The 27,837-nt window shown below is 35.2% G+C and overlaps 1 protein-coding gene across 2 annotated transcripts in view; it reads left to right on the top strand.

The window, feature by feature from the left end:
• The window catches only part of Glys (glycogen [starch] synthase), a 60,620-nt gene extending 33,173 nt beyond the window's left edge, over positions 1-27,447 (top strand). For both annotated transcript variants that reach the window (XM_083120960.1, XM_083120961.1), the window contains exons 4-13: positions 539-730; positions 4,707-4,904; positions 5,908-6,170; positions 7,946-8,066; positions 8,981-9,147; positions 10,914-11,106; positions 11,774-11,948; positions 13,359-13,570; positions 20,295-20,498; positions 22,760-27,447. In XM_083120960.1, coding sequence (XP_082977086.1) covers positions 539-730; positions 4,707-4,904; positions 5,908-6,170; positions 7,946-8,066; positions 8,981-9,147; positions 10,914-11,106; positions 11,774-11,948; positions 13,359-13,570; positions 20,295-20,498; positions 22,760-22,804 — 1,770 coding nt within the window. In that variant the 3' untranslated portion in view covers positions 22,805-27,447. The remainder of the gene's footprint in view (positions 1-538; positions 731-4,706; positions 4,905-5,907; positions 6,171-7,945; positions 8,067-8,980; positions 9,148-10,913; positions 11,107-11,773; positions 11,949-13,358; positions 13,571-20,294; positions 20,499-22,759) is intronic.
• Positions 27,448-27,837: the final 390 nt, after the last annotated feature.

Below are 27,837 nucleotides of genomic sequence, written 5' to 3'. Positions count from 1 at the left end.
TAACAAGAACGATTAAAACAGTACATATACTCATATTTTAATTGATTAAATAGTAATGGTAGAGAAATGTGCTGATTTTTGTGGTGAACATGTTTCTTTCATGTTTCACTGTAAGCATTAATTCATCCTCATTAGCACAGCAATGAAATAATAATTCATCTTAATTGTGTTATAATTGTATTGATTTATCTGAACTTAAAAGTCCAATATATTTTGGGTTTTTAATTTGGATGAAATATTAATACGAGAAAATTTTCTGTTTATAAAATTTTTAAGAATTTGAAATATTTTGGATCAACTTTTATAAAATAATTATGGTAAAGATCTATATTGCACTCAAACAGGCACTATGTTTTCTTTTTGGCAATGTTTCAGTCCTTTCATTTGTGTAAGTTCTGAGTTTAAAGTTTAAGAATATTAAAATATTTCAAAATAACATATATAGTGCTTGTTGGAGCATATATTTTTGTAAAGAAACATTAAGAAACTTGATAATATTGTACGTGAGAATTAATATGTTTGGTCCTCACCTTCATAGGTTCACACTGGTACGTGGTTGGTGGATGGAAATCCTCAGGTGATCCTTTTCGAAGTTGGTTCAGCTGCATGGAAGATGGATGTGTTTAAGCAAGAGCTCTGGGAGAAGACTAATATAGGTATTCCTCATTTGGACGTGGAAGCAAACGATGCTGTCATTTTAGGATTCATTGTAGCCCAGTTCATAGAAGAGGTATGGTATATGGTTGCTTGTTTGGTGTTAAGATCAGTTTATGAATATCATTTCGGTGTATGAGGGATGCCATCCATTGCATGATTTGTGTTCTGACAAAGAATGATGATACTACACACATTTTCCATTTTTAGAGAGCAGGCAGGTGGGGGGGGGGGGAGGGGGCATGTAAATATATAATGCAATGTGTAACTACTGATACAAGAGTTTAGTCGAGTGGACAGATTTGGGAGATTCAGGTGGAATTCCTACAGTGGGTGATCTCATGTGAGATTTTTTCCAAAAATCCCTCTGCATAAAGCTGCTCTAGGGCCCACCCATCCTCTTTATGAAAGGTGGAGAGGGGGGGGGGGTCGAGTAAAGGTGGCTCGAAAGCGGTGCTGATATGACATCATTTCCACTAAGTGTGGGACCTTATCTCTGCACCCCTTGTATGGGTTCATGACACGGTCCAATACACAGGGGATAGCTTTACTCCTTTTATAAGTGCATAAGTACATACATGAGCCCTGTGTGAGGTGCAGGGGCTTTCCATTTAAGTTTGAATCTTGCCCATACTAACAGCTATGCCACTTAATCAATCATTTGGTATTGTTTTCCAAGCATTCATTGTTCTGCTAGTTTCAAAAAATCATTTTGTTCAGGTTTAAAGTTGAAAATTAAAAATATATGGAAGTTACAGTGCTACAAATTTCTATATTTTGTCATAAGGGATTTATATTTAAGGAAAGACTGTCAGACTTCTAAAATGTTCTCAATGAGAAAAAGTATCACTTTTGTCATAACTTTTTGATGTAAAAATTCTTACTCAGTAAATTACTTATATATGCCCTGAGGCACAATTCAATCGTATTGTCACGCAGCAAAATGCCCCTCTCCGAAATGAGATTGTAAATTTTCAACTACAGGCTCAATATGCCGGAAATGTTTGCAAGTTGTACTTGGTTTAGTTCACAAACTGGTTTTAATAATAATAATTAGAGGCACATATTTTTGGTAAATAAAAAGGCAAAATTTCGGTACAAAAACTGAGTCAATTTCGGGTTCAAAAGCGGTAAATAAAATAAAATATCGGTGTTATAGCGGTGAAAAAATGGATGAAAAGTGGTATATAAAAAGACACATTGGTTTTAAAATTGTGAAAATTTTCCTAAATTTGATTTAAAAACTACACTTATTCCACATAATTAACATTTCACTTCTAATAGCACATTTATGTAGTAATCAGAGTATTAAGTTTATTTCTGTGTAAAGGAGTCCATTTTTGCTTCTCCAATATTAACAGCAGAATTAATCAATTTTCCGGGAATTGCATAACTCTCAGGATAATTCAGACCTCGGAAGGTGTCACGGCGGTGAATAAACCCTTAATTTCGTGTTTAAGAGTTAATTTCGCTTTTTGCAGTTCATTTCGCATTATTTCGTGACAAAATATGGTCACAAAATGCACCTCACACCTTTCAAAAACATGAAAAATTAACACTACAATGTGTTTTTTCAAATTTCGTTTTTTCGTCAAAAACGAAATATGCATGCCCCTAATAATAATATATGTTTCTGCTGCAGTAATAGAAGGGAAAATATGTTAAATGTAAGCCTACATGTTGTCAATTTCTTGTATTGTGGTAACAAAAATATGTATGTAATGCTTAGCAAATTTCAGAAGTGGTAAGATCCAGGTGCCCGTTAAACCAGTGAGCTTTTCACTTTGCAGTGTAACTTAGGATCCATGGTGGTATAGTCAGTAGGGTGTCTTGACTGTTACGTGGGAGATCTAGGTTAGATTTTTGAGGTGAGTGATCAAAGGTAATTTTTCCAGCAGTCTCCCTGAATCAAGCAGCTTTGGGGCTCACCCAGCCTCAGTTAAATGGGTACCCGGGTGGGAGGTGGAGGTGGAGGTAAAGGCATCTGGATCATGGTGCTAATCACATCACATCACATCACCTCCAACATGGCCAAGATCGATAGAATGTGTGGGGCCCTACCACTACATCACTCTATATACAAGGTATCCAAAAAAGTTTGTGCCGCTGGTACAAAACGTGAAAGTCAAACGGCATGTGTCAGCAACCCTTTCTGGATGACGTCAGAAGTTTACATTCCCGGCAACCGTCAGTCAGTGCAGAGTTGGGAGGCATGTCGGTGGGAACATGTCAGTGTCAAAGGACATTTTATGGCCGTGTTTACTGTATGAGTTCAAATTGGGCAGCAATGCTGCAGCCACTGCTCGAAAGATATGCTCCGCGTTTGGAGAGGCATCAGGGATTGAGCGCACAGCGTGAAAGTGGTTCAGTCAATTTGCATCGGGCGATGAGAGCCTCCAGGACAAGCCTCGAGCTGGATGCCCTGCCACTATCGACGAAGCCCTGCTGAAGGAGACAATCGAGCGTGATCCACAGGAAATGCGCAGAGAACTTGCACAGGGGTTTTGTGTGTCCGAGGAAACCATTCGATTGCATCTGCACAACCTTGGGAAGACTTGGAAGCTCAGTAAGTGGGTTCCTCACATTTTGTCCGAGGAAAACAAACACCAGCGGCTCACCATTTGCGCATCATTGCTGTCACGCCACAAGAAAGCCCCATTCCTGGACCAGATATTGACATGTGACGAGAAATGGGTGTTATACACTAACCGCAAAAGAAAACATAATTGCTCGTCTGCTGGTTCTGTTGCATTGACCCCCAAAGAAAACATTCATCAACAGAAGGTACTGCTCTTGTGTTTGGTGGACCAACGCTGGTGTTGTGCACTTTGAATTGCTAGACCATGGCAAAACCATCACATCCCAGGTGTACTCGTCCCAGTTGCAAAGGATTGCAGCTGCACTGCGCCCGAAGCAGCCAGCACTAGTCAACAGGAAAGGAGTGATCCTTCTTCAAGACAACGCTAGACCTCATACGGCGAAAGCGACCAAGCAGGTAATCAACACACTTGGTTGGGAAATTTTACCTCATCCTCCTTACTCCCTGGACATTGCCCCATCCGACTTTCACTTGTTTTTGGCCATGGATAACCATTTTTGCGTGAGCAACAGTTCCGAAACCGAGATGATGTCACTCACACAGGTCATAGGACAACTTTTTGCTTCTAGGGACTAAAACTTTTACAAACGCGGGATTTATAAGCTTGTATCTCGTTGGGAACATGTAATTGAAACTGAAGGAGCTTACTTTTCTGAATAAAACACATTTGCCAGAAATTACAGTCTTTATTTCTCACTGCAATATAAGGCATGAACTTTTTTGGATACCTGGTATGCCTCATGGCATGGTGTAAAGTACCTTTACAGTATAACTTCATCATAAATAGCAGTTAGCCTTGGTTATTGTTGTAGCCTTTTAAGATCTCGTCTGGCATTTCACAGACATTGCATTTGTATTAGGGATGCGTAGCTGGATCCATAAGCTTATTCTTGTATCTGAAACTTGAGTCCTGTATCCAATATCACGATCTTGAATCCTATATTTGATAAGAAACGACATTTAAAGTTGAAAACTTTGGTTCCTTAGTCTATTCAGAAACATATCAGTTGATAGAAATTGCATGTGGGGAAGGAATTCCACAGAAAGTGCTCCTGTTCCATGTAAGTAACAAAATGAATAAATCTGAAAGTTACTGTTTTTGAATGTATTAAGGCTTGAATGTTTGTCAATGCATATAATTTTCATGCTTCACTAGCAAAAACTATTAGCATCTGTAGTTGATGAAATGAAGCCTAATTTTGCCACATTTTTAAAGTGTCACACACACAATATATTTTTTATTAATGTTTTTTGTGCATTCATGGTATGTTATCACATTGAAGGTTTTTTTTTTCCTTGACACCACTAAGTACTCCATAATTGTATGAAATCAATGTACAGTATTATCCTTGCACTATATGTGCGAATGTGACACACGTAATGCTGGAGTGCCGCATGTATGCATTTCGTGCCAGACAAAACCAATCATATTTATGCATCGGATTCCTTACAGTTCCGGAAGGCTGCGGAGGACTATTCTGATTCTCCTCCGAGGATAGTGGCGCATTTCCATGAATGGCAGGCAGGAGTTGGGCTCATTGCCCTCCGCATCAGGCATGTGGAAGTTTCCACCATATTTACCACCCATGCTACCCTCCTTGGAAGGTATCTCTGTGCTGGGAGCACAGATTTTTATAACAGTCTTGGTAAGGTAAGATGGCTTGTGCACAATTATAAATGTGTAGTGGGTAGAGATTTTCTCATTCACAGTAATAATAAAGTGTGTTGCGACTAGCATACACAGACTTTTCATTCGGAGTGGGCTGGAATTGTAAAAGTTGATATCACATAGCCATGGACGCCCGCAAGATTTTTTCCAGGGAGGGGCAAGGAAGGTATTTTTTCCAGGGGGGCAAACGAGGCACAGTTTTCCCCAAAATAGTGTTGTTCCCTAAAAAAACATTGCTTAATTTTGAATTTATGGTGTTCATGCAATAATTAACACACATTATTGTGGCTAGAATGGAATTATATGTGAGAGATACAAAATTTTTGGTTGACTTTCATTTTCCAGGAGGGGGCCACACCCCCCCCCCCTTGCCCCCCCCTTCCTGACGCCCATGCACATAGCTGCATTTATGTAGGGGTGGGATACAGTATAAAACATTTTGTAATTATTACATGTAACCTTCGTTTTTAAAAGTTGTTCAAAGACAAAAATGGTAATTGTGGGTCATTTTAAGGGGGTGGGTTGAGTATTTCCTGAGTTCTTTACTACCTCTGTTGGAAAAATTTTGATTTTCTCAAAATTTTGGCAAGGACTGTAGCCCTTCCCTCTCCCATTCTGCAGATGCCAGTGTGTTGCAGAATTCTGTTGTCCAGTAATGATATTTTCCATAGACTTCGAGCACAAGGGATGAATGTGGTGGGGTGTCTTTTTTCACTCTCTCCCCCTTTCTCCAAACAAAATGGGGTTGAAGAAGTGTAATCAGTCTTGACCCTTATTAAATTAGTTAAATCAAGCAGACATTTAACTTATAAATGCCAAAGCAAAATTGTAATCTGTTTTCATTTAGTTTCTGAATATACATTTTTTTGGTATAAAAACTTGCCATAATTGCCTGGCCTCTATTTTTAAAAGAAGTTATTATGGTATCCAGTTGCAATGATGTACTTTTCTTGATTGAAATAACTTTCCTTTTTGCCCCTTGCAGTTTAGTGTGGACGAGGAAGCTGGAAGACGCCAGATATACCATCGTTACTGTATGGAACGAGCAGCCACCCATCTGTGTCATGTATTTACCACCGTGTCTGAAATAACAGGCTACGAAGCTGAGCATTTGCTGAAGAGAAAACCAGACTTCATCACTCCAAATGGACTCAATGTGAAGAAATTTAGTGCTTTGCACGAGTTCCAGAACTTACATGCCATCTCGAAGGAGAAGATTCATCAGTTTGTCAGAGGGCATTTCTATGGGTAAGAATTACTATACTTGTCCTATCTCCTGAGGAAGCCACATGCTGTGGTGAAAGCTTGAGAACAAAGTAAGAACATGCCAAAACTAGTCTTCATTACTCAGTGAAATGAGGGCATGTGGTGTAAGTTTTGCCTTATCTAAGAGTCTTTTCGTTGAGTGATGAAATCCAAATTCCAGCTATTTTTCAGATTTAATGCTAACTGCCACTCACAGAGCGAATTTATTTAGCTGTGTTTGAAATCATTATTCTCAAGACCCACAATACAGCTGTCATTTTTTAGCTGAACATCGAACTGAATTTCTCAGCTTGACATTTTTGGCATGTGGTTTTAAACTTGAGGAAAATTTTGCACGTCATCGTGTAACTTTTTAATGCAGGATCATGTGCTATTTGATGTTTTCATATGGGCAATTTCGGTCATATTTCTTTGGTCAACCATTTTTATACTTCAGTGATTGATCACAGTGACATAGTGGAAATGCACTCATCTTGTAAGCAAGGGATCTTGGTTTGAACCCTGCTGCAGGCACATTTCACAGAGGTTTGGATCTGACTTTAAATGATTAGATCCGGATTAGATCCGGACTCCGTTAGCTTATTTGAGCATAAAATGCACTTAAGGCTAAACCTGACCTTTGTTTGGCCTTTGCCAGCCAAGTAGTTTTCAAAAATTCCTCTCCTTTCAACAAACCTCTGTGATACTAAAATTTTTGAAAAGGTGTTTAGAATTCTCTTCTAGAGCACTAACCTACATCTTTGTTTGCTTTCACAGTACTTTTGTGGTGCCGCAAGCCTATTATTGTTTTCTAGCACAGATATCTAGGCAGCTAAAGCAAGCTACTCAAAGATTCACATAAATGGTCTAAACAGATGTACTTTTTCAAAATTTGGAATGTCATAGAGGATTTTTGAAAGGAAAGGAATATTCAAAAACAACTTTCACAGGCACAAACCAAGGGTTCCAGTGTGGCCTTAAATTTAGCTTTAAATTTTGACATGAATGTGTGATGATATTCACGAATGAACAACCATAAAGCATGCCTTAGCCTGGATTCAAATCTAAGACCTCAAGGTCACAGCAGAAATTAATTTGTGTGGTGTATAGAGATGCTCTCAAAGTGTTTTGCTATCCAAGTTTGATCTCGCAAGGTACATTTCATTGCAAAATTAGGAATATTTTCAAATAAAATCAGATCTCCACGTTGCACAATTTAATGGTTATTTCCGATTAATTTCGAAGACTGTCTAAATTCACTAAGAGTACGGCATCCGGAGCAGAGATCTCCATCGGAAATAACCGTTAAATTGTGCAACATAGAAATATGAAATTTCACGCAAGTAAGTAATTTTTAAACTGTTTACAGTTTCCATCATAAAAATTAGATCGTATTACTTTTCATCCTTTTGTGTGATTATAAAGTGCAGAAATATAAGGGTCTCTGCTTTTTTGTGTTGAATTTCATTTGGCTTCAGCTTTGGTGTCTAAATATTATATTCATTGCCAAATAATTCACAAATATCGAAGTCTAGCTTCAAATGTATTTTTATTATGTGAAAAGAGGCTAATTCTCATGATAAACTTCATTTTTGTTGTGGCAAGCGCAATTTTTGTTAAGTTTGCAAGGATGTTAGTGTTTAGATTTCTGTAAGCACTACAGTAACACATACTAATGATCTACTGCTGTGCCCCTCTTATAAGCATTGTGCTTCCTTCCTTTTATTGTTTCTAATCATTTTATATTAGCACGATCATTTTTTTTTCTTTTTTTGCAGCCATTTTAACTTTGATCTCGATAAAACTTTATACTTCTTCATTGCTGGCCGTTACGAATTTGGTAACAAGGGTGCAGATATATTTATTGAGGCGTTGGCGAGATTAAATCATTATTTGAAGGTAAGAACATACAAATATGTATATTTATGTATGTTCTGTGCTTGATGTCAACACCCAAACCCTTTCTTTTATATTTACTGTAATCTTGTTCTGCATTTTCTGCTATTTTCATGTTAAGAATTCTGGGGAATTATTTTTATTCCTTTTCTGGTTCCTTTTCATACTACTACTTATCATTTTGCCATCATGTTAACTTAAACGACAGTGATACTTAAGTAAATCAACCAACAAAGTTTTATTTCAGCTCTACTTTAAAATTACATATGTGTATAAAAAAAGAAACATAAGAAATGGAAATATTAAGAATGTGCAATGATTTTTGTGAATTTATGAGAAACAAAATTAAACATGAAAGATATTCATTAGGATTTTATCTGAGATGTAAAGCACGGAAAGCCACCTATGACTAAATAAGTCATGGAAAATATCAGTGAATTTCATAAATATTTAAAAACCTAGTAACTTCTGGGAGTAATAAATATTGTTGTTGTACTCGATTTTTCACATATTTGTAAATCCTAATTTGGTACAACAGGTGTTTGCAAGTAGAAATAAGTACTGAAAAATGTGCTGTAAACAAAGTAAGTTGAAACATTTCAGAATTATTATTCAAAAGTCCGGGAAATTATTTGCTTCTGTACTGTAGAAATGACATTGTATTTCTCTTCTAATTACATATTTTGATGAATTAAGTTAAATCTTCACTGCACATAATTACGTATTATGTTCTTCACTTCAAAGAAAACAAATACGTACCTCTAAGTTGATCCTCAAGTTTTTGCCTTCAGCTCTCGAAGAAGACAGGTTTTCATCTAAAATTTGGTGGATTAATGTTCAGATATGTGTGTTTTTTTTTCTTAGAATTCTATCATGTTGACAGCACAAGATTAAAATTTCCCATGTTTTTCTTTCAGGCTGCCAACTCTGATACAACTGTTGTGGCGTTCCTCATTTTCCCTGCCAAAACAAACAACTTCAATGTGGAGAGCCTGAGGGGGCATGCCGTCACTAAGAGTCTCAGGGACACAATCACTGATATCCAACAGGATATGGGGAAGAAGATGTATGAGATTTGTTTGAGGTATTGTTTTGTGTATTTTTGTTGTGTACTTTTTACTTCAGTTATTTAGAAGAACTTTCATGGGTTATTGAATACAGTGTTTCAGTAAGGATGTATTTCTGCAAAAGTGTTAAGGAAATGGAACGTTATTTTTATAATGCAGTGATGGGACATATTAATGAGTAGGGCTTGGAAGTTGAAGACCTATAAATTGCCAAAAAAGGACCTAAAACGGAAAAAAGGACGTATAAATGTGATCCAAATTAATTAATAACTTCAGTTTTAACCTCCCCACCCCCTCCCTCTGCGCAGCACCTTGAGATCTTTGCAGGCGTGTGCTGTCTGGTTGTATACACCGTGCTGAAAGCTTCAAAACAAGACAAAGTTGCCACTTACAGCGCGACCTTCCAGACAAGTTACAGTTAAAGGATCTTTTACCGTACCTGCTTCAGTCGTCCAAAAATGTTTTTCTCTCGTTTCAGGGATCGGTTCAAATATATGTATTTCTCTCTTTTTTTATTTCTTTACTACAGAAAGGATGTTTAAGAGGTGATGAACTGATGATGATTCGAATTGAGAATGTGCAGTAAAAACATAGTTGAAAGAAGGTGAAGTTGCAAAAAAAAGCCGTTAAGACCCAGAAAAAGCCTAAAAAAGGACCAATAAGCCAAAAAATGCTGAAAAAGGCAAAAAAGGACAAATAAAACCTACCTTTTTCTGGCCTACAATGACCTAAAATGAACATATGTTATGGTGGCCCTCGTCTTCGGACACTAGGAAAAAAAAGGATTTTTCCTCAACTTCCAAGCCCTATTAATGAGTAAAGTTGAAAATAATTTTACTGATCCCACATGTGAAACTTGCATGTTGTTTGTAAATGTGTTAGTTTCTGAACTTTTCTTGTGAGTTAGAAAGGCAAGCTTACTGACTGTTTCCTTCATCTGGCCTTGTCACTGTTGCGTCCAGTTACCACCCAGAACATTGTGGATGATGTGTGTGTTAAAAGATACATTTTTTGTGTTGTGCTTATACGTTTTTGGGTTTATTCATATTAGTTGACAATTTGTTTGGTTTGATTGATTGAAGTAACTAAGTGTAATAGTTTATTGAAAAATTTGTTATATTTTTTACTAGTTCAATATTTTAGTAATTATATTCAAAGAAGTATTATTGTATTTTGCCGGCATATAAGACTCAACCTTTTCCTTTAAATAGATCTGAAAAACAGGGTGCATTTTAAATGCCAATACTCAGTTTTTGATTGCTTTCATTTCTGGAAATTTTCTCTAATCTGAGTTGGACGATTTCTTTCTTGCTTCCTTGTAGTGTACGAGAGCATTCATATGCATGGATGCGTATACGCTGTCAAAGTAAAAAGTTGAATGTAGACCTAAATATTACTTCATATTTGAAATACTGTGAATTAATTAAGTGATAAAGCTTTTTCCTCAAAAATGTGTACAGCAGCAAATACGGTAATTAGTTAATAATTAAAAAGAAAACAAGAAGGAAATGCAATTTAAATAAGTCATATTTAGTTTAGGTAGAAGTAACACTTCTAAAAACTTTGAATACCTTGCAATGCTAAGATAACTAAAAAGGTTATAATTAATTACACATAAAAATCACAAAATTAAGCTAGTGACTAAATGAGAATACCGGTTCCCAGTTAGTTAATGTCACACAAGTGACTAGTGCCTGTAAAAATTGTATTCGAGAACACACATGGAAAAACCTATCAACTTATTTTTACTGGGAAACTTGATGTAGCTGACACCTTTTTGCAGGGGGAAGTTACCTAGTCCAGAAGATCTTCTGAGGAAGGAAGATGTTGTGAAGATCAAAAGATGTATTTATGCTCTGCAGAGAAATGGTTTGCCTCCAGTTACCACCCACAACATTGTGGATGATTGGAACGATCCAGTTCTGAATTCAATCAGGAGATGCCAGTTGTTCAACACTATTCATGATAGAGTTAAGGTAATTTAATTTATACGTAACTTGTTTTAAGCATATTTTCCCCAATAAGTCTGTTTTGAATGCATAAATAATATTTCTTTAACTTACAATAACCAATCTGATTTTGTTACACATAGAGGATATGTTTAAATAAGTCTGATGATTGTGGAATTATTATTTAATATTCTTGTGCAATCTGGGGGAGAACTACACACAAAAACTCTGGATATTAAAAACTTTTTCGTGTTCGTTCTGTAAACTTGCTTCTTAATAGATGTTTGAGAAAAAGTTTCTTTAAAATATACTACATTATGAAATTTTGTGTTCATTTTTCTTAGCAGCATATACAGTATGTGTACAATTCATAAAAGTTATTGTTTGAATAAAATAAGAACACTAATAGCTTATGTGTATTATTAATATTTTGATTCTAATGCAATTTTTGTAAGTGCAGTAAAGGTGTTGCAAGACAAACCGTGTTTTTGCTGTAATATTCTTAAAGCAAAAAATGTATAAATGAACTAGTATAGATTATACATTATTGTATGTTCACATAGGAGGCAAATTGGGGAAGTCTTACTGTAGCTTTCATGGTTTAAAAAAATGGAACACACATGGACATGTATATAAGTGTCAACTTTTTATGAATCACCCTGCATATGCCTATTTTTTATTTCCTCTGTTGTAGGTTGTTTTCCATCCTGAATTTCTGTCTTCTACAAATCCACTGTTTGGACTTGACTATGAAGAATTTGTGAGAGGATGCCATTTAGGCGTGTTTCCTAGCTACTATGAACCTTGGGGATACACACCAGCTGAGTGTACAGTCATGGGAATTCCCTCAGTTACAACAAATCTTTCAGGTATGCATAATTAGGTTTGCTGAACATGAAAATCCATATTATCTCTTCCCTTTGTTATGAAATGAAAGTTTTTATCAAATTCTCATCTTCAACAGCACTATCAATTTGCTGTGTTTGACTCCCGGTTGGTCATTTCTTTCGAAGCTAGAATAAATGTAATTTGGAATGAACTGAAATAAAATTCTTGCCGATATAATGACTTTTCATGAAGAATCTTCATGTTTGTTCACTTTCTTTATTATGCAGCTTTCAGAGTTGTGTCACTTGGAAGCAAACATTCAGAAATAAAAGCAGCCTTTCATACCATAGTCACACAACAAGGTGTCGCTTGTGGGGCACATGGATTTGTCTCAATGGCATGCATCTTGTTACCTTGGGTTGTTAATCAAGTGATTGCATTTATTCAAATGGGAGGGACCCATGTCGCTTGTTGCTTTGGTGTGAAACCCATGTTGTTTGTCATTTCAGTTTGAAAGCTGTCTAATGTATTAACTTTGTGGTTTTTACTTCTCAAATGGAAGCTTCATGTTAGAAATTTATTATGCAAAACCAAGGATACATGAATTAAATTTTATTATAAAATTTATGATTACTGGTAACCAATATAATTTAAAATTACAAATGTTTCATGAAGAATTGGAATGCTTTATTCACATCCTTAACAAATGTAACCAGGTGACTACATTGGGTTTTGCATTGAAGAAAGAATGTGCATATTTAGTTACAAGAGAAGGGTATATGAATTACACAATTATATAATAGAAAATAACCACACAATGCCAAAATATTTTGTACTAAGTTAAGGTTAGTTTTTGGATCTGCAAAGTGAACGGTAATTTTCTGAACAGTGGAACTTTGTGTTTTTCAGTGACATGTGCATAAAACTTAAAATTGCGGATAAATGTAGAATCTGGAAGTTAATTCAAATCTTTTGTTGTATTGCATCCAGGGAGGAGATTAAGTGTAAAATTGGTATTCACCTTTATTTTGATATCCACATAGCAGAAGAATTAGCAGTGATACAATGCAGTAATCCATCCTATTCACACTTTGTAGTGAAAATTAAATACAGAATTATGTTATAACAATCACATTATGATGATAAATATTGAATTTAGTTAGCATTGTCATCTTTTTCAACTTCTCTTTTGGTGAAACACAAATTGAATTGAATTGATTGTAACATGCAAAAATATTAATATATTTTTCTGGGAAATACATATTTTTAATTTTACATCAAAAACAATATAGTACTGTCAATATTCATATTACAGGATAACTTTTAGTTTCATATAACAAAGTTAGGCATAAACATATCCATCGCCCATGACAGCATAGCAGTAGTATAAGGTGTTGTGATGGAAAGAAATGAAAGAAATTAGTACGTATGAGCTTCTTCCTTTGTTTCAGGATTTGGGTGTTTCATGGCTGAACATATAGCAGATCCCATGAGCTACGGAATTTACATTGTTGATAGACGCTACATGTCGCTGGAGGGTTCCGTTCAGCAGCTAGCACAGTTCATGTATGATTTCTCACGCCTCAACCGAAGGCAACGCATCATTCAGAGGAATAGAACGGAGAGATTAAGCGATCTGCTTGATTGGAGGAATCTCGGAATAGTAAGTTTTTCACACACCCACTCATATTTCTATCTTGTAAATTGCTTCATTTCTAATTTACTGGATGTTCTGTACCCTTCTTCCCATTTTCTTTTGGGGGGTTAGTTTTCTAAGATTTCTGCATACCATATTTTACGTGTATTTGGTTTTCTTATTGTATGCTGCTTCTTTAGGGTCATTGTAACAATGAGGGTGAAAAATGAGCCAGGACTTAATGTGGAACTGTCAGTGCTGGTACTTAGCTTCAGAGAATACATATATCAGTTCCATTTTAACATCATCAGTATACACATATTACCCAGATGTATGGATTATTACTAGGTGTGAGCCAAGACATATCACATCACATCACATCACATGGCATTTTTGTTGAGTCTCATTATTGCAGAAATTATGCAAAATTTGAAGTTTTCATTCATTTTGTGGCAGTATTGTGGAAAAAAAATGGATTTTATGTTTACATACAAGTTGTTTCATATTTTGATGTAATTTATTGTATGTTTTAAAGCAAAACTCTTGGTAAATTGATGCATATAATTTGGAATAATCACCCACTAATATTTACATGTATCAATATTTTGAACAACTTTTAAATGCTACAATTTTCTAGCATTGGCTTTGGTATTCATGGGAATTGGTATGAGTCAAAGGTGCCCACAGGATTTTTTCTCAGAGAGGGCAGAATCGCAGAAACTTTATTATTATTATTATTATTATTATTATTATTATTATTATTATTGCATTACTACTACTACTACTACTGTTTTTTTTTTGTTTTTTTTTAATTACATACATTTGTAATTTCCATATTCTGTATATCTATATGCATAACTGTATAGTTAACATTAATTCATGAAGGACAAAAAGCTGTTTTTTATAGTTAGATAATCAGTGTAAAATAGACTGTAAGCTTAAATGTAACCCTATTTCAAATAATAATTATTATTATAATAGTTGCTGTAACTTATGGCCTCTAAGTCACAGAAAACAATACTTTTTGTTATAAAATATCTACAATTTCACCATTCAAATTACATTAACTATTTTCAGAAATCTCCCCCTGCAGGCTCTCATTGTATGAGTGTCTACATCAGTGAGGCTGTTTGTTCAAAGTACTTAGTGCCATTTTCTTAATAATTCGTCCACTGAGAATGTAAATGTTCTATGTCCAATTTTTTCTTTTTTCAGGAGAGCCCTTTAAAGTTTGACATGATATATTTATTGGACCTTTGTCACGATTGTGCTGAAAGTTTGTATCATTGCAAAGGCTGATATATTGAAGCCTCTCTAAAAATAAGTTGTTGTTTGGTTAGGTATTTATGCTGTAATTCAGTATCGAAATTTCAGATAAAGCAATTGCACGCAACACTAGTTTTGATTTGAGAGTGCCAATGTTCTGTCTTCCAGATTTAACACTGCATTCTGGAAACGAGATGGAGCTGAAACAGTTTCATTATAAATTTGTCATTTGGTTGCAAAGTACAGTGCTCAAAGAAAGTTTTGCATATTCAGGGTTTCTTATCATTTAATTGTACTACATACATGGAATCATATTCAAGAGTACAGAAGAGACATACAAACAAAAGGAAACAGTGTATCAGAAGAAACAAAATCACACCAGAAGCACAAGATTGAAAATGTGGGATGCGAAACACAAAAGAAAGGCAGGGCAATACTATGTACCTACGGCTCAAAGGCATGTCTGGGATCAACAGATGGGAGTTCAGTACCGTGTATAGCCACCTTGAGTCCGAAGGCATGCTTGAACACGACAGGGTATGCTAAGGGTAAGTGCAATCAACTTCTCCTGAGGAAGATTGTCCCACTCTTGAATGGCAGCCTCCCGCAATTGCACCTTGTTCACGGGAGGATTTTCATGGCTGACAATTGCTCACTTCAGGTGTCCCCATGCATGTCCCACACAGTTCACGTCTGGAGAATACGCCGGCCACACCATGCGTCGAATGCCATGCACATCAAGGAACTCTTGAATCACTCTGGCTCGATGTGGTCGAGCGTTATTATCCACCAGCTTGAAGCCATCTCCCACAGTTGTAGAGAAACCTGCTACCACGGGTTCGAGAATAGCGTTTCTGTATATCAGACCTGTCATGTGACCCTGGAGAGGAATTAGGGGCGTACGTCGACCACACATGATTCCACCCCAAAACATGATGGAGCCCCCTGCTGCTGGTGACGTTCCTGGTTGAAGGGCTCATTCAATCTCTCATCTGATCGTCTCCAAACACTTATGCTTTTGCTTAACGGGTGCAAACTGATGGTGACCTCGTCTGTAAAGAGCATGTGCTCCCACTGTTTCTGACTCATTCGCTGTGCATTGTTGCCCACCTTACACGGTGTCTCTTATGGTATGGTTTCAGAGGAACCTTGGGTCTTCTTGACGTCAATCCTTCCTCATGAAGTCGAGTCCGCACTGTCTGATTGGAAACATTTGCTCCTGAGGCCCTCCGCAGATCCTGGCACAAACTGGCAGCAGTTACAGTGAGTCTACCACGTGCCGATATCGCCACATACCGATCTTCCTTGTGTGTTGTTTTGCGTGGCCGCCCTGTCCTTGGTCGATCGGCAACTGATTGTGTCTCCCTGAACTTTTTCCACACTCGAGAGACATCACTTTGGCTCACTCCAACATGGGCATCGATGTCCACTTGGCGATGTCCTTCTTGCAGCAACGTTACAATTCGAATACGATCCGTAGCAGAAATGGTTGCTCGAGGCATGTTGCCCCTTGTTTTCCACCAGCTCCCATCGGGCTGCTTTCAAATCTGCTCAGGAATCATGTGGCAACTACTGCCCTCTATCTGCTGAATATCGAACTCTCTTGGGGCATTATGTCGGTTTCTGTCTCGGGCATTGCTCACATAATGAACATTGTATATCTTTTGGGGATATCGAGACGCAATCATAATATGCAAAACTTATTTTGAGCACTGTAAAATATATAATTCATATTTTGGGAAATCAATCAACTGGTTTGAATCCACTATTATTCAAAATTCTTGTCTGTTAACCACAAAAGAAAGAACCGAAGACCACTACCATTGTTAAGCATATCCCACAAGTGATAGAATGCATACCTCGGATGACACTTGTAGTTGGTTTAGGAAATTGTCGTAAGGTTTCATTGGCTGTTGGAGTTTGAACTCTCGTGGCTGTTTCCAAATTCTGCACATGGACCAAAAAGACTCTCAATATATCAGTATTAGTTGTATGTATGCATCAGACAATTGCAGAGATGAAACAATTACTTCCTAAATAGACTACAGTCAAATTATCTCCATTTGTTTACAATTTGGAGATAGAACATTTGCATTCTCAATGGACAAATTGTTTGTGGTGGAGATATATTTATATGTGCCTGGAATTAAATTAATTGTTATAGAATAAATATTTAAATGTCAAACAACAATGAGGAAGTGACCAGGTATACAATGAGAGTTATTAGCTTGAAATATACAGCAGATATAGTAGTAGAGGTAAGCAGCTTTTATGTTTACCCATATATTATGGAAGTGTTTATTTACAGGTTCCTGATAAAGCATGACAAATGTTTCAGTTTTTCTTGTATGTACGCATTGCTTGCATGATAGAATTATTTTCCTGTAGTTTACGGTTATTACAAGCATAAGAAAACAGTTTTTTCTTTGTGACGTTTCAGGAGAACACACGCTCCTTTCATCAGACATTTATTTTCATTTTGACTAAAGATACAGTTATAACAATGGTTAGTAATTTTTAAACAAAAAGAATCTGTTATATAATGGATGTTGTCAATGTTACATTGTTGTAATATAGCAACTTAACTGTGAAAAAAGCAGTCTATTTTTTTTCTTTTATTTATTTATTTATTATGAATCCCAAATATCATCAGGTAATTCAAATTCATCATTGTTTTCACAAAGTCTCTTGATGTTTTCTGTTACATTAAATTTTAAAGATGGTGGCTTACTCCATTTGTGAAAAAGAAAACTCCACACTGGATCTATGTTACCATTTTCATTATTTAATTTATTCCAGTGTTCTTCTGCAATGAACGAGGCTTCCCAGACATTCAACTCTGTGTTTCCCGTTAATCTTTTTAAAACCCTTCTCTTTTTAATCAAATGCTTCTCTTCGATGATATGAGTTGACAAACCTGTTCTTGGGTTTAGATTTATAATGTCCAAATCATGTTCGTGCCATCTTATTGCCATTTTCCTTGCTGTTTGTCCCACATAATCTTTTGAACATGAACACCTTATATTATATATTCCTGTGGTTTCCACATCTGGTAGCGAGTTTCTCATTTTGAATTCATTAAATGTACATTCCAAACTTCTTGGTGATTTAAAAACAATTTTGAAATTAAAACTTCTAAAAATTTTTGCAATTTTATGTGAGAATCCCTTGTGGAATGGAATGCACACAAATTTCTTTTCAACAGATTTTTCATCTTTGTCTGTATTTCTCTTTTCCTTTAGTTTTCTTGCAACTTGTTTTTTGATTTGGTTTATTCTGTTAGTGTGAAAGCCATTTTCTTTTGCTATATTAAAGAGCCTTTCTTCTTCATTTTTTATATCCTCATTATTAGAACATAGTCTTTGTGCTCTCAGGAAAAAATTTAAAAATATGTTATCCATTGTTATACGCGAATGTTCTGATTTGGCATGGACTCAACAATTCTAACATCAGTCCATAGAAAAAAATTAGCGGGGGAAAAATACATCCATGCAAAATCAGAACATTCGCGTATAACAATGGATAACATATTTTTAAATTTTTTCCTGAGAGCACAAAGACTATGTTCTAATAATGAGGATATCAAAAATGAAGAAGAAAGGCTCTTTAATATAGCAAAAGAAAATGGCTTTCACACTAACAGAATAAACCAAATCAAAAAACAAGTTGCAAGAAAACTAAAGGAAAAGAGAAATACAGACAAAGATGAAAAATCTGTTGAAAAGAAATTTGTGTGCATTCCATTCCACAAGGGATTCTCACATAAAATTGCAAAAATTTTTAGAAGTTTTAATTTCAAAATTGTTTTTAAATCACCAAGAAGTTTGGAATGTACATTTAATGAATTCAAAATGAGAAACTCGCTACCAGATGTGGAAACCACAGGAATATATAATATAAGGTGTTCATGTTCAAAAGATTATGTGGGACAAACAGCAAGGAAAATGGCAATAAGATGGCACGAACATGATTTGGACATTATAAATCTAAACCCAAGAACAGGTTTGTCAACTCATATCATCGAAGAGAAGCATTTGATTAAAAAGAGAAGGGTTTTAAAAAGATTAACGGGAAACACAGAGTTGAATGTCTGGGAAGCCTCGTTCATTGCAGAAGAACACTGGAATAAATTAAATAATGAAAATGGTAACATAGATCCAGTGTGGAGTTTTCTTTTTCACAAATGGAGTAAGCCACCATCTTTAAAATTTAATGTAACAGAAAACATCAAGAGACTTTGTGAAAACAATGATGAATTTGAATTACCTGATGATATTTGGGATTCATAATAAATAAATAAATAAATAAAAAAAAAAAAATAGACTGCTTTTTTCACAGTTAAGTTGCTATATTACAACAATGTAACATTGACAACATCCATTATATAACAGATTCTTTTTGTTTAAAAATTACTAACCATTGTTATAACTGTATCTTTAGTCAAAATGAAAATAAATGTCTGATGAAAGGAGCGTGTGTTCTCCTGAAACGTCACAAAGAAAAAACTGTTTTCTTATGCTTGTAATAACCGTAAACTACAGGAAAATAAATGTTTCAGTGTTGTGTGGAAATACACATGTGTATTTACATGAACACCATTACAATTACATCTTTGAATACCAAGCATAGGCGCAGACTCCATGGTTCTTGGGGGGGGGGGGGGCTCGAACCCCCTAATGTTATCGATGTGAGGGCAGAGCCCCCCAAATAATTTTCCTTAAGAGAATCTAATGTATTATTTTGCTTCTCTTGAAAAGTTTACTCTGAATTGTGCCACATGAACTTAACTTTAAATACACATTGAAATGTTCTAGACCATCAGTTTTGGGGGCTGAGACCGCTAAACCATCAACTTTGGGGGAGCTATGACCAGAGACAGCAAAACACATGACTTATTACTATATACTAAGTATATAATTATGAATATTGTTAACATTTTTACTAAAAAGAGTCAAAAGATGATGTGCATGAACTAGAAGAGTGAATGGGACGTTCGGGGTACAGATGGCTCTCGCATGACATTCAGAACGAGATCATTGATATATTACAGAGATCTGTTTTGCGCTCCATGGTAGCAGATATTAAAAGTCGGGAATATTTTGCTATTATGGTTGACGAAACTTGTGACATATCCATCCGTGAACAATTGACATTTTGCATTCGAACTGTAAATTAAAATTTTAATATAATATTTTTGAGGAATTCATGGGCTTTTACGAGATTCCGAACACTGAGGCCAAAACTTAAAAAAGGGAGAGAGTGAGTTATTCATTAATTTGTTTCAGTGATTCAGAGCCGCTGCCCCCCCCCCCTAATAATTTTGACAAGTATTGTCAAAATTATGCTTGTTTGAGAAGAATTATTACAAGTTAAAAAGGCAATGTATGTGTTGTGTTTTTGTTTTGGTCTTGAAGAAAACATAACACCTTCATATTAATTGAAAGTGAAATATTGTTATGATGAAGCATGCTTGATCTTTTCACAGTTCTACAGGCAGGCCAGAATAAAAGCACTCCAGACAGTGTACCCAGATATGGCGATTGACGAAGAGTCTTCCGTGGGCAGATTCAATTACCCCCGTCCAATCTCGGAGCCACCATCACCATCTTCATCTCGTGCAACCACTCCTGCTCCTTCAATACATGGAAGTGATGATGAAGATGAAGATGAAGTTGACGAGGAGAAGGAGGTAAACATGAATACACAATCCAAGACAAGATAAGCACTTTTTTTTTTAAAAAAAAATGCAATTTTAATCATAGAATGATGTCTAATGACCGGAAATTGGGAATAATGAAGGTTGTTAATTCTGAGGATTAAATGTGCATGAATTTAATTGGTGTATGTGAAAAGGTAATCCCACAGAAACTTTATTTTAAGTAGATGCAAGGAAATATTCTTATACATAAAGGATGAGGCAGCTTAACCAAAGCTCTAGAAATATCCCATATTTCTAGAAATTTAGTGCAAAACTGGGTCATTTATTATTTTTATGAACTTAAAGGTATAATTCATGTACCTGTTTTTGTAAAGTAAATGACAAAGTACACTGCTTCTTTAGGCAAAATCTATTGCAGTCACTGGGTTAAGTAAATTAGTCAACCATTCGTATTTCTTGTGAAATATTTGAAATTTTATACTGGATGGACACAATATAGCAAATTTGACATCTGTACTTTATCGGTATTTTGAAATTTTCATATTGGTCCATCCCTAGTGTTTTTCACTGGACCCCCATCCCCTTTTTCCATCCCAAGTAAACCAAACTGATCTCTCATATGGCCTGTTTTGTGATTATCTTTAGGTATTGTCAAGGAAAACTCAAACAAGTAAGTGATGTCATCTAACACATTCAATATTTCATATAAAACATATGAACTTTTAGCCCTTAGGGAGCTCTCACACCAAAGTGACAAGCTACAAGCAACATGAGCCCCTCCAATTTGGGGGGGGGGGGAATGAAGCATTCATTTTGCAAGTACAACCACCTGGCAGTGCAGTCTGAGTGACGAGCAACATGTACAGCTTGTCGTATTACTCTGGTATGTTAGGTTGCATTTTATTTCGGAAGGTTCACTTATAAGTACAGGCACATAATTTTGGTAAATAAAAGAGCAAAATTTCGGTACAAAAACAGTCAATATCAGATTCAAAAGCGGTAAATAAAATAAAATTTCGGTGTTATAGTGGTGAAAAATTAGATGAAAAGTGGTATATAAAAATACATTTTGGTTTTAAAATTGTGAATATAATCCTAAATTTGATTTAAAAACTACTTATTACACAAAATTAACATTTCACTTCTAATAGCACATTTATGTAGTTATCAGAGTATTAAGTTTATTTCTGTGTAAGGGAGTCCATTTTTGCTTCTCCATATTAACAGCAGAATTAATCAATTTTCTGTGAATTGCATAACTTGCAGGATAATTTAGACTTCAGAAGGTGTCACATCTGTAAGTAAACCCTAAATTTCGTGTTTAACAGTTTATTTCGCATTTTCCAATTCATTTCACATTATTTCGTGACAAAACATGGTAGCAAAATGTATCGCATGCCTTTCAAAAACATCAAAAATTAACACTGTAATGTGTTTTTCAATATGTCACAAGTGACAATTGTCATTTACTACTACTTGTCACTAGTAACTGGTCTGAAAGCTCCCTTGGACATATCAGGGCTGTTTCAGCGATGTTAATCTCAAGAGTGCTGTTTTCAGTGCATTGAATTAAGAACTATTCTAAATATACTATATATATGTATCCAAAAAGTCATGCTTTTGATTTTGAAGGCACCAATCGTGTTATTAATAAGATGTTGCATCTTTCTTTCCTGTTAATACAGAGAGTATCCTACGGGATAGGCTCGCCACTAAGTTCTAGTAAACTACTGGGGGAATTTTTTCCATTCTTCCTGATAGTTGACGTGTGTTAGTTGGTCGAGTGAGTCTGGCATGCAACCGATGCTCCAGCTCATCCCAAAGATGTTCAATTGGGTTCAGGTTGGAACTTTGGGCAGAGCAGTTAAGCAGCTAGTGTTATTGTATTTACAAAATACAGTGAAACCTCGATTTTACGTTTTTCAGGGGACCAAGCTTAAAAAAACTTAAAATGCGAGAAAATCGAGGAATTTTTTTTACATTTTGCTATGTTGTAGCCATCATCAAGATTGAATGTATAATGTGGGAAAATAACCTGGGAACGTAAAATCGATGTTCCACTATATTTATTTTATGCAGTTATTTGTATATTATCATTAGTGATATTAGATTAATTTAACTAGGAATATATGTTACAAACTATGCTTCAATTATTGCCTAATTGGAGTATAAATTTTTATTAGAACTTTTCACACTTCCATAAATGCTAAAAATCAGTACACATTTGATGGCAAGAATTATTTGTAATATAGACAGAAGTTGTCTTTGATACATGTTATCTATTCTTTCAGCTAGAAGAACTAGGAGTCGTAAATAGCGACCATGGAAGCAGATAAGTCATTGTTGCTGAAGGGGCCACGTTTGAGTTACCTTTAAACAGTAGAGATTTTCATGAAAGTGGTACATAGTTGTTGGCCAAAAATATCACATCCTTCTTCCAGGAAAAATAACAGAGTAATGATAGACAGTAGAGTAGAGTATATTTTAACCTTTAATTGTTGTGCCATGGAATAGGACCAGAAGCCAGAATTGTTAGGAATAGAATATTTTTATACCTGTGTGTTATTATTTTTGTCAAATCCTCTTCAGTAGGTGTTAGTTATTTGTTCCTAGTGAAAAAATAAAATGTATAAGTTTGTGCCATTGAAGTGTGGTAGGCGTAGGGCTACAAGTTGCACATGAAATGCTCACGTTAAGTCTTCCTTTTCAGACAGCAATTGTCATTATGCAAGATAAAGAGTTAAGTTTTGTTTGCCTTTTGTTCAAATACAGCGTAATGAGTGGTAGTTAGTCATTTGTATTTTTCTTCTTTTATTTACCATTGCAAGTTTTTTAATGATCTACATAGGTAATGCTTGATAGTTATTTGTGTTTATAAAAAACAAATTATATATTGCATTCATGAATTATATTTACTTTTTTTATTGCTAATTATAGATTTCAGTGAAAATTTTCGTAAGCAGCACAACATTAATGCATTATTCTCTTGTGTTCCATGTGAATGTACGATAAGTTGGACATTAATAACCATAATGTATACTTACAGAAGCAATATTTATGGTACCTGAACTAAAGATAATGTACTTGTGCATTATAAACTATTTTTTCATTCCTTTTACAAGGGGTTGATTGTTGTTTTTTTTGGCAATGATGAGTTGTTTATAAAGTAAATTATGCACTTAAATTGGATATTCATACAAAGTTCGGAATAGATTTTTTTCCCCAGTGTTTCTAAATTTTAACTTTAATTTGTGTCCTTTGATAAGAATAATCCCTGGTTTTATGTTGCTGGATTTTTTATTATTATTGTTTTCCTGCATTATACATTTAAGTCCTCTGGTTGCAGTGCAACAATCTAAGAATATTATTTCCCAGATTTTTCATTTTTCCACATTACTATTTTTATTCTTTAGCACAGTCTCCTGAAGAATGTAAAAAGTGCAATGCATGTACAGAGAATAATAAATATAAATATCTTACATTCTAATCCAGAGATTTGGGAATCGCAGTATCCGCTTACCTGTCTGAGAAAGTATAAATTGTTGAGATGTCAAAGAATTTGTTTATGAACAATCTAGAGTGGAATATTTATGTATTAGTTTTAAAGAGAATTATAATGTGCTCCAGAAAGTAGTTTTGTTTTTAAGAAAATCATTCTTGTATTCTAGTAATCCTTGCAATGAAAGAAAGTTCCAAGCAATATAAAATTTTTATGTGTGTCATAGAAAATATATTTGAAATGAATTATGTATGCACATATGTTAATATCTTTCTTCTTTTTTCCTCTGGGTATAGTGGCATGGGCTTTCTATTTAATAACTGTTGCACATAATGATAAATCAGTTTGCAAATGTGTCAGTTTCCGTGTGAAGAATGCATGCAAGTAATTTGAGCATGAAGAAAGTAATTTATTAATGGTTAGAACATGCCTCACATTTGCCTCTTTACATGTCAAGCATATATTTTATTAATTGTACCATACCACTTGCCATTCATATTTATTTCAGTGTATCAAGTACAGTAAAATAGAAAATTTCATTGAAAGTTTTTTTGTATTGTTAAAGTTTTTAGCTCTGAGTTAGTATAAATACAGGTTATTCATATGTTAGGCACTGGGTACATTTTTAGAGGCCTTGTACATTTAACGTAAAGCATAACTCCCAAAATTTATAGTTCTGTTGTAAGCTCCTGAAGGCAGTAAGTAGATGATGATCCAGGAACTGAACCTGAAACACCTTGATTAAATTCTGCTTGAGAAACCAATGAACACTCTGCCAAGATGTTAATGTTAATGATATCAACAAGAATAGAATTTGCTTCAACCAACCAGATTGTCCCAACAAGAACCCTGTAGATATTTCTATCCTCTTGTCATGCTACGTGGCCTGTCCAACCAAGTCATCTGGATTTAATTATTCTGATAATATCAGGGGATGAATATAGATTATGCAGTTGTGTTGTAAGTTTTTCCACTCCCCTGGTCTTTCAAGTACAAATATCTTTCTTAAGGTTTATTTTCTAATTAAACTAAATTTCATGGTGCAACAACAGTCTAAGACCCGTGGCTTACCAAGCAGCAGCCTGTCATTGGTTGACACGTGGTCAGCGCATCGAGTCACATCACCATTGTTTTCTCGCTTTCAGGATCGGAGCCTGCTACTTCTTTTCAAGTAGCTCCCCATTTGTCCTCGTGATGCTGAATCAATACTGAAATTTTGGGGGCTCCCATCAGGAATCCAATCTGGGACCACTTGCATCAAAGGTGAGAGTCCTGACCATTTGGCTGCATGGGATCTGCTAATATTTATACCGCGTTTGTTACAACCTGTCCCGGTTCCCGCGCTAGCTGATCGCTCCCTTTTCTCCGTGCTGGGGAAAGTCAAAGCCAGGCAGCCAATTAAAAACGCAATCGTCTACGTAAAGGCCTCTCTTCTGGCTTCCATTCGCTCCTCACTGCCCAGCAGACGATTTTTTCCTCGTTTCTCAATGGCACCGAAACTGTCACCGAAACACCGTAGCGCGGGAAAAGGGACAGGTTGTAACAAACGTGGTATATTTTCAAAAATCTTAATTTACGTTGCTTATGTAGTGTAAGAGACCATTGTTTCAGATCCATACTACTTGCAAAATTACTGTTTTGCATTCCATCCTTTACTTTCTTCGATATTAGACGAGAGAATAAAAGTTTATGAATAGAGAAGTAGCATACATTACCTGAACAAAGTTTGCTTTTAATTTCCCCTCTGGTGTCATTTTCATTTCTTAATATTACTCTTCAGCAGTATTTGTAAACTGATTCAAAGATTGAAAGTGAATGCACATTAGTATTATTCTGGAGTCTGCATATTGTGCAAGACATGCAGGATACCGTAATGTTAATGCACTATAAAATTGCACGTCAAAATTTTACTTCTTTTATGTAATACAAAAATTATGTTAATGTGCAGTGGGTAAATGTATTGCCTTTTAATATGGGTGTTCCAAGTTTAAAACCTCGTTGATATGTTTCATTGCCTTGTGTGTTATTGAAAACTCCATGTTCAGTTCTCATTACCTTCTGTGAATAAAATAGTCTCTTAGGCTGTCAATATCATTACCAACTTCATAATATAATGAAAGGTACTCATCGTGGCATATGGGTACAGTTTGTTAATCTATATTTCATTAAATTTACTTGGCTTCTTCAGGAATGTATTTTGAAACAGGAGCACTTACATGTTTGAAACTACAGCATGTTTAGGTTGAAATGCGTTGTGGCCTGTATGTCTGTGTGTTCAATCCCTAGTTGTCACAATTTTCAAAGCGTTCATTACATTATAACATAACCTCTGTGTGCCAAAGGCTATTTATGTAGCTAGTTCAGTTTTTGTCCGAATAGTTATAAACATCAAGATTTGTTTCTTTAAAATATTCATAGATTCACAGTCATAATATTAAATAGTTGTCCTTTCAAGTACAAAATCCATGCTGTGTTTCTACAGAACGTACTTGTGGGATTGTTGTTATTTAAAAAAATGTATTATCCACATACGTTCTTAAGATTTAAACTGATTCATTCCAACATTACTAGCATTGGCCCTAATATGTAAGCAGGTCGACCTAGTTATAATTTAGCATTTATGTTCTCACGTTTATGTGAAGGTCATTCAAAAGTTTTGCACCTGCACACATGGCTGGTACGATGATGAAATTGTTCCAGTTGTTACTATCAGCTGTGAGTCAGCCTTCAGGATACAATGTTATGGATGCATCTTCTGACTAACTCATGTCTGTTCTGATAAATTCTGAATTGGAAGACAAAATTAGGTAAAGATGTCTTCATTTTGAATGATAATGAGAAGCTGCATTTTGCCCATACATTTTGATGTGTTCCTAAGACTGAAGAAATCCTACAAGGGAATTGATTCAATACCATTCAGGTTTTAGATGAAGTGAACAGAGTAATTAGATGGATAAGACTTGTTCAGATGTTGGACCTCTGTGATGAAAATAAATGAATATTACTTGGAAGGTCTGTAAATATTTTTTTTTTAAAAAAAAATAAAACCTGCAGTTTGCAAAACTATTTAAATGCCCCTCGTAGTTGTTGAAATAATTTGTGAAGGTAATCATTGATATTTAAAAGAATTGGTAAGATAAGAAAATGCCATATTAGGTTAGACCTAATCTTTGAGTTTAGTAATATATTTTGAGACATCTTTATTTTCAATGTGAAGAATATTGGAGATTTTTTGCCAGTTTTATTTCTGTTATCCGATTTGCTGGTGATTACTTGTTAGAGTAATGTGAACATTCACATGGATCATGATATTAACAGTACAAGGATGTAAAAAGGTTGTACTGCTATATAATGTGCAATCAAGTGCTTTATTTTTATGACATTTTTATAATGAGATGAATTATATTTAGTTGCCATGTTCACTGCTTTTCATCACATTAGGTAATCAACGAATCATAATAAAGTTGTTATGTAGATGTATTTTAATTTTTAATTTTAACTTACTCACATTTACATCTTAAGATAGAAAAATGGGCCAGATAAACGGTCTAAATTCTCACGGGTGCCATTGGTTAATTAAAACTTAAGATGCTGCAGGACTCTTTGGCCTGTGCCAAGAATCATTTTCGAAAATGTCGTTAAACAAATTTGCTACGATATTCCAAATAGAAAATAGGCTTATGGCGCTACGAAACAATTGAGTGCTCTGGAGGGAATTCTAAACAGACTTTTTTTTTTTGTTTTTTTTTTTTCAGAAATTGGTATATCATATCTGTTTTTCAAAAATGTCTGGCTTCAGAAATACTTTAACACTATATTGTTAAGGTTTAAACTTGGCCTGGGCTGAAACCACTTTGAACCAATGCTCAT

This window comes from Lepisma saccharinum, chromosome 4 (assembly GCF_977018435.1).
Source record: "Lepisma saccharinum chromosome 4, izLepSacc3.1, whole genome shotgun sequence".
NCBI classification, from domain to species: Eukaryota; Metazoa; Arthropoda; class Insecta; order Zygentoma; family Lepismatidae; genus Lepisma; species Lepisma saccharinum.
The sequence above is the reverse complement of the archived record's forward strand: the minus strand, read 5'-3'. Positions and strand labels throughout refer to the sequence as shown.